Below are 8866 nucleotides of genomic sequence, written 5' to 3' on the forward strand. Positions count from 1 at the left end.
AGGCAAGGGATCCACTAAGTCTGGACCTCTTTTCCTCTTAAATACAAAGGCCTGCTCCAATACTAGAAAAGGAGTGCCCTTCTTAACCTTCTTTTTAGGTGTTCTAAAAGATTTTTTCTTATGAGCCTTCTTATTGCCATATTCCTTCATACCTTCCTCTATAATATCCTTGTTAGGATCTCCTTTGAAAGGGACAATGACCCAAGTGGTGGTCTTATCCTCCACATCCTCTATTCTACCATCACCTTCCATATCCATACTCTCACGTGCTCCAATACCAGAGAAAGGATCACTACTCTCTAAGGTAGAAATCCAACACTCTACTAAACCTCTGACCAAGTCTGAATGGGGGGGTGCAAGATGGTCTATTACTAACCAAGAGTTTGTGACAACTAACAGTAGAATCATCACAAGTCTTGCATCATTTCTCAAGAACTTTATAAGAATTTCTATCAATATTTGCATTGGAGTCCAATCCAATTTCCACTCGACTAGGCTCTGTCAGTTTTCCAACAGGGTTAGGAGAAACCCTTCCAAGGTTATTGACCCTGACATTGGTATGGGAGTCCAAAAGAGTATTGGCCAATACCTCTTTTATACCAGTATCACTTTTACTTCTAATCTCCTTATTAGGATCAATGGCATTCTGAACCCTAGGTCTAGTATCATTTAACTTTTTTAATTTCTCAATGATATTTTGTCATGTGTTAAGGGTTCTGTGCTTAGGGGTGCACATGGTTTTTCCAGAAGGAAGCTCACTGAATTCAATAGCATTGGAAGGGGGCTGAGAGGCAAATGAAGAGTGATTGACCTTTTGGATCTCTTCACACATAGCATCAAGTTTGCTAATCAAGGGATTGCCAGCATCACTAAAATCATTGGAACGAGAAGGGGGAGGAACTAGAGCCGAATCTTGAAGACCATCACTCAAGTAAAGGGAATTAGGGTGATCGCCTTTCAAATTTTTAGTCAAGACCTCAAAGTAAGAAGAAGGTGGATTAGGGTTATACACAACAACATAAGAGCCAATAATCTTATTAGAATGGGGCAAAGGGTTATTATCTTTCAAAATAGTCTCTGAATTTATAGTATCCACAAGTAAAGAATTGGAGTTACATCAAGATTAGGTGACACAAACAGTTTATGTCATGACCCTATTATGTAAGTATTATTATAAAACAATTACTACTTATTTATTTAATGTTTTTTTCTTTAACTTCTAAATATAATAGAATAAAATTCATATTAATAACTAAATATATATAATTGTTTTTACTAAAAACTATATTTTCAAAACTTAAAAAGATAAATAGAAAATAAGATAATTCACATAAATATATATCAAAGATAGTAATTATGAATTTATTACTTTATTCATTTTATTATAAAACAATATTTCATTCTCTTTGATTTGAAGAATATTTATTTGTTTATATAATTATCAATGGAATGTTTATATTAAAGGTTAAGAAATACGTGCTTTAAAAAAAAGCATAAGTAATCTTTTTATGTATCAAGAACAAATTAAAAAGAAAACTAAGGAATCAAATGAGTTGTTTGAAGTTTAAATGCAAAGCATTGTATGTGCAAAACGTGGCTAAAGTTATCGTTCTCTTTTAACAAACTATATTAATTGAAACTTAATTTAAGCTGATGGAATTATTTTTGACTATGCTATTCCATTGGATGGAAGCTAAAAATGAAGAATAGGAATGCATGAAATAAAAGTAGAACAGCAGGAAACCCCAATTGCTTACGTACATGGGAACTTATAAACATGTTATTGAGCGGTGAATGCTATTTTTAATTTTAAGATATATGTAATGCAAGTAGAGTTCTATTTTTAGCTCCCACGCACAGAGCCAAAGATTGATGAATTACACCAATTCTCATGAATCTTAGAGGTGTTTAGATAAGTAACTGAGGCGTGATAAAAATCCAAGAGTCGTTAGAGGAGCTCGAGTTAGGTTAGAGAAAACTAAATGAAATAAAATGTAATTTATGGCTTCTTAATGAAAACACCTCACCAGTATTGAAAAGTATGATCACAACGATCAATGTTGCAGTAATCAGAACTGCAACCAGACTGTACCTTATCTGTCCAGATCATCAATCTTATCTTATCTTGTCTGCAGAAGCCCATCGGGAGCTAGCCATTCAAATTACTATATGTTGCATCCTTCTATGACGGTTCTACTCACTCAGAGGAGACCAACTCAGTAGATCTGTAAGCTGTCTATGGTATTTGTGAGTATGAGAAGAAGCTCAAGCTAGATGTTTGTGTGAGGAGAAAAACGTGAACTGTCCCAGAGCAAAATGTGAGATGGGAAGCTTTTAAGGATTACAAATTGTCAAAAATGAGAGAGCATAGTTTTATGCTAAACTTTGGGGAAAATCATTCTTATCTTCATTAGAAGAGGATGAAAAGACTGGGGATGTTGGAGAAACAAATAGAAGGGAGGCAGGGTAGTGGTTGTTGTTCGCAGTTCCACCTGTACAGAGACGTATTAAGAACATGAACAGAGGTATGATGACTTCAATCTCAAATTTAATCATTTTGTTGAGCTCATAATAAGGTTTATTACATTCTATCGTTCATAACTTCACCAAAACATAGTAGATGTTATTGGGTAGTATTCCTTGAAGTGGAATCGTATAATAGGCATATTTGATGTATTTTATATTGCTGCAACTGCGTGCTTTTACAAGATTATATTTGGGTTTTACCTAGATATGACTAAATTATTAAGCCTTGTGAAATACAAATGGTGAATACCGGAAGGCACCATGCCATGAGAAACAGTAGCGTAGAAAGGAGGATATTCAGTTCAATAGAATATTGTTATCTATGTTAAACAAAGACACCTTTGTGTTGCACCAAAAGGGGATGTCTTTGCAGTAGCTGTTGTAGTAAACAAGGTAATGCATGATCAACCCATAATTTTGTTTGAAGTTTAATTTAACCCTTTTGTTCATATCCGTCTTGGGCTGTCCTCCTAAATATTCCTCCCTTCTCCAATGGATATAACACATTTTATCATAATGGCCTTACCATTTATCTCAAATCTGTGCTTTTCACTGCCCATATACAGATATATTATTCCTTTATTACTGTCAGGTAGTTGTATGTTAGTCTCTCTAGTTATCACCGTATCAAATTAGTATCAGTCATGTTCTAGAAATTTCCTTGCATGGTCAAAACTATCTTTGGTTATTCCTTCTTGATCCCACTAAGTCTTTGAAGGTCAAATGCGCAACATGATAAGATGCCCATGCCTAGTATCTTATATAGAATTATACAGCTTTTGTTAGGCGATAGAATCTGACAATGAGATCGCCTTATTTTTTGTTAGCAAAATCATCTAGTTTATACCCTGCAATTTAATCAAATCTTTCGTAGAGACACGTAACAGGATAATGCTTTCGTGGAAATATAGATTTATATATTTATGATGTCGGACTTCCATAATGCAGCCTTCATTATGTTACAACTGTGAATTTTATCTTAGATCTGTCACCGTTGTTAAATGTCTCTGACTCAAGCATATTCATATCTTCATAAATATTTATCACATCCATGAAACAGTTATCTACACTTGAGGTTTCTGTCAAACATTCAATGAACTACAGTATGGTCTCAACCAATTTTGTGTGTCAAAAGAGATTGTTAGTATGTTTTGCAGTAGTGTTCTATAATGCAAAACCTTGTGCTAGTAGTCATGATCACGTTCCTTTGATAAATCAAAGAATTCTAATGTTATTAGATTATACAGCTTGAAGAAGACATGTTTTTTATTTATATATATATGAGAGAAGATTCTGTTTAAATTACCTTTTGTCTAAGTCTTATGAGTGGGAATACAAATCATTATACAAATCATTATAGTCTTATGGAGGTTGGATATTAGGAAGGGGCTGATTGTTTTATTCGTGATCAAGAGTAATTACCCATGATAGATCCTTAGAAAGTTTGTGAGGCTATCTGTGATAAATTTATACTTAAAAATCATGTTATGTCTCTTTCAATGTAAATGATGAGGTGTTGGGTTCTTTATTTAGTTGTGTTCAGGTTTCTTTTAATGATTCATGAATTAAAGGATGTAAGCGTCTTTGATATCCTTAAGTATTTCCTTAAGTATTTGGAGGTATATTTAGGAGTTAGAAAGTAATGTGTCAACCCTTGAACTATGGGAAAGGAAAATGTCATTTAATTGGTTTCATTCTTAAGATCATGAATAACCATGAATATGAAATGGTAACATGAAGATGTTTATTTTAGTATAGAATTTTTTGAGATATGGATAAGAGGATAGGATACTTTTATCATCTTTATTGACATCTCAACTGTTAGTTGCAATTTTGTATATCTTTTAGTAATTGTACTCTTTTGTAAACTTTGATAAACTCTTCTTCATGTTGATGGACATTTATGTGTAGTTATCTCGTGATTGAAATGGTAGTCATGTGTGGATTGTATTATCGAATGATAGTGCATAAGTAGGTGCTTCTATAGGGTTTTGAGTGTCCTTGTAGAATGGTGGATAAGATTAGACTGAGTCAATTGTATGCATGTTTGCATAGATGTATTTTGTGTATTCATTGTGTTTTAATTTATGTCGGATGGGTGCAGAATATGGAGTAAAGAGAAGGGTGAGTTTCTAAAGAAGCTGAAGTCTCTTCTTAAACTCATCCGCCAGTAGTTGGCTCAAAAAGAACTTTGGCCAAAGTTTATGTTGATCTCTTAGTATATGGTTGCTAATTGAATCTTATATATTTTCACTCTCTTCCATATCTTAGTGTCTTTACAATAACATCATAGATGGTAGATACACTAAGTTGCACTAGATTCCATTCCCCGCCAATTTCAAGTTGCTAGGGAGGATTAAAAGTGGTTTATTTATTTGAGAGTTCAACATAATGAAAGCACTCTTAAACTCATCCGCCAGTAGTTGGCTCAAAAAGAACTTTGGCCAAAGTTTATGTTGATCTCTTAGTATATGGTTGCTAATTGAATCTTATATATTTTCACTCTCTTCCATATCTTAGTGTCTTTACAATAACATCATAGATGGTAGATACACTAAGTTGCACTAGATTCCATTCCCCGCCAATTTCAAGTTGCTAGGGAGGATTAAAAGTGGCTTATTTATTTGAGAGTTCAACATAATGAAAGCACTCTACCTCACATAAAAAATAACTAAAAATTACTTCTTGTTTTTTTTTAATCTCTAGATCATATGAGTTGGGTCACGATGTTGAATGAATTTAATTAGTTAACTTGATCTTTTTTTTTCAAAGGGTCTTTGCTAGTTGCACCATTTGAATAATATAGAAGATCTATTTTTAGTTTTATATTAAATATATTTTTAAAATCATTTTATGTTGTTTTTCAATTTTGAAGTTTTAATCTAATCCATTCTAATAAAATTTAAGCAAATTAGTAAAATATAATTAGGATCATGAGAGTCATATAAAAGAATATGTTTAGTATTTAGATTTTAATGTTATTATAATAAAATTTAAGAAATTTGATAACCCATATACTTTCATCGTTTTAATAGATTTCAAAAGAATTATATTTAATAAAGATAAACTTTCATAAGTCAATAACTATCTAAATTAAAAAGGTAAGATAATTTTTTTAATTTATAATAATTGAAATATTAATAAAATATATAATAAAAAATATAATTATTATATTACAAACAAATTTTTAACATTATTAATATATGCAAATTTTGATTATATTATATTTTATTTGTGCTTATATTGAATTCTATAATATAATAGTTTTATGTATTTCTAAAATAGATTTATATAACTACATTATATAAACGGGTTCATATTTGATACTTATATTATCAAAATTTTGTAATCAATGACTATATATTATTGATGATTAATGAAAATAAAATAGTTAATTTAAACTAAATCTATATTTATTACTATACAATATTAATTCATATTGCATTTAATTTTATAAAAAATGACTTTTTTTTTATTTTGCTAATATCTATTTTGATCCTTTTTATTTTACACAATTTTTTATGTAAAATTTACTATTACTTTATAATTTTCTTTTATATTAAACTTTACATTTTATAGTAAAAATTATATTATATATTCCACAATCAACTACGTATTTTATTTGATTTTATATTTTTAATTAAATTTTATTTTTTATATATTTAATATTATAATAAAAAATTTAAACTGTGAATTATATTATGTTTTATTTATATTGAATTTATTTTTTTAAAATATATTTTAATTTTTTATTGAAATCTATATTTTAGATTTTAGATTTAACATTAATCTCTATTTTATATTAAATTTCACATTTTATATTTTACATCAAAATTTGTATTTTGTATATCAATATTTTATTTATGTAAAAATAAACATTAATTATAAAAGATATTAAAAAAAATTATTATCAAATGTTTATAATTGACATTAAATTTTAAATTTTAGATTTTTTATTTTTACATTTTAATTAATATTTTGTATAATATTTTATATCTCACTTTACATTTTAGATTAAATTAAATATTTTATTTTCCTATGTTGAATTATATATCACAAATAATAAGGAACCAGATTTAACTTACCGAAATTTACTCTCTTTATGTTGTTCCTTCCACAAATTTTGCTTTGCTTCCACACGAAACAGAAACCCTATACTAGAATATGTAAAACCGTGGGTAGTAAGCGAGGCATCACCCCGCTGCAGCCAATAAGGATGGCACATGCTAATGCATACGTAGAGGGGTCGTAAAGTAAAACTCAAACCAAAACGGCTAATTAACAGATTTGACGTGAGATATTTACGGGATGTGTGAGACTTTTTACAAGATGGGTGAGACATTCTCGGTGGGCTAGGCTCACGTAAAAATAGCTTATCGGCTAATTACATAAGCTCAAATATATGTAAACATAAGACATCAAATGTGTTTACCAAAGACCATATGGTCAAATGCAACAATACTCATAATTTACAAGGTTGATGATAACTTGACAAAAGAAAACATTTACGCTTCCCCAAAGTGTCGTGAGAAGTGGAACCACCAAATTTGTATGAGGACCCCTAGCAACTCGAAATTGACGCTTTCCCAAAGTGCTTCATGACATGAAGAACCACCAAATTTGCATGAGGACGCCTAGCAACTCGAAATTGACAGGGTTATTGTAATAAGATTTTGTACAATTTATATTTTCAAATTAATTTACATTTATTCATATTTAGATTTGTATATTAAAATCAATTTGTTTACATTAGAAAAACTTATTGTTAAAAAATGCAATTTCTACATTCTATAATTTTGTACCTCCAATATTTTTTCAAAATATATTTCACTATCGGCTTAACATTGCACCTCTTTTAGAAGATTAAGTGCAATTATGTACTTTAGTATTTTAAATAATAAGGAGGTCCTTACAAATTAGCAACATTTACAGGGTTAGGTTTAGGGCTATCTCCTTTCCCATTTCTCTTAATTAGAGGGCAATTTCTCCTAACATGCCCTTCTTTTCTACACAAGAAGCGAACATTGATTCCCCCAACAAACTCAATAGGGAAACAAATTACTTTATCAGACAACTCAATTATGATTTCCTTTGGTAAATCCTTTCCGGGGTTCAATGATACCAACATTCTAGCATCCATGCGAGGAAGAAGTGAAGTAGTTTCATCTACACAAATTACATTCCCCAAAGATTCCACAGTTTTGGGGATAACATTCCATAGATATGGCGGAATGTTCTTAATCGAAATCCATCTAGCATGATAAAGCCATACTTTCTTTTGCGCTTGCTTTCGAATCCCAACTAATGGCCCTGAAATAGGCGGTTCCAATGGATGAAAATTGCCGCTTAACGACTTCTTTCTAGCTATTAGGGCTTTTGAAAAAAATAATGAAAAGCCCTTTTGTATCATTGTGCAAAATGAAAAGCTAAACCCTAATTTATTACCCCATGTATTTTGGAGCCAATTGTTCATATAATTCTTAGAAGGTAACTTATCTATGTTCAGAGCCACGAGAAAGATGGCATTATTCGTCAATATAGACTTCTCAGAATTGATAACATTGAACATTCGATCATTAGGCATGACAATTAGGGCAAAGTTAGGGATAGTCTTACCTCTTCTCTCTTCGCCATCTGTAGTGTCTTCGAGTGATGCTTGGACAGTGAGGAAATTACCACCTTCTGGGATAATTGACACTTTTACAACTTGCTTGAAAGATTTAGCGCTGCTGCAACTCTCGCCAACATCTCCGACGCCATTATTAGGTGGTTTCGAACCCATATACCAACCGCACTCATGGCCTGCATTAAATGATGGGTTGTAGTGACCTACACCCCAAGGAGGTTGGTCGTCCTTCAACCACGCGAAGCAAATGCTCACATGCACTGGACGACCTCGACTTCAAAAGTTGCAGACCCAAGAATTAACGAGTTTATTATGTCTGGAATGAGATTGAGACGTGTCACATTAACGAGCAATGGTTTTTGTATTCATTAATATTAAATGAAAAGTTATCTCATTTCACTTGATATCTAGTCAGGAGAATCATCAAGCAAATTGGGCAGGGGAAGATATTACTCTCAATGCAAAGTGTTCAAGCAAAGTGTCCCAAATTCTAGGTGAAGAATACCTAAAACAAATAATCTAGAGCATTTCCACTTCTAATTTAAAACTTTGGCTGTATTTGGAGATTTGGATTCAATTTGTTAAAAAAAAAAACTTGATTTATTCTTAAGCATTCACTATTAAATTGTATTTAAAGCTTTTTACTATGTTTGCCTAGGCACATAAATTGTGTATTGCAAAGTTACATTCTAGTAGTATGTAATATGGAATACA

General features: G+C 31.2%; 1 protein-coding gene across 1 annotated transcript in view; it reads left to right on the forward strand.

Annotated features, from left to right (window-relative positions):
* The first annotated feature begins 2500 nt into the window (after positions 1-2500).
* LOC131046034 (argininosuccinate synthase, chloroplastic) overlaps positions 2501-8866 on the forward strand; it is a 30989-nt gene continuing 24623 nt past the window's right edge. Inside the window, 1 exon segment of the mRNA XM_059218083.1 lies at positions 2501-2525. Coding sequence (XP_059074066.1) covers positions 2516-2525 — 10 coding nt within the window. The 5' untranslated portion in view covers positions 2501-2515.

This window comes from Cryptomeria japonica, chromosome 3 (genome assembly GCF_030272615.1).
Source record: "Cryptomeria japonica chromosome 3, Sugi_1.0, whole genome shotgun sequence".
Classification (NCBI taxonomy): domain Eukaryota; kingdom Viridiplantae; phylum Streptophyta; class Pinopsida; order Cupressales; family Cupressaceae; genus Cryptomeria; species Cryptomeria japonica.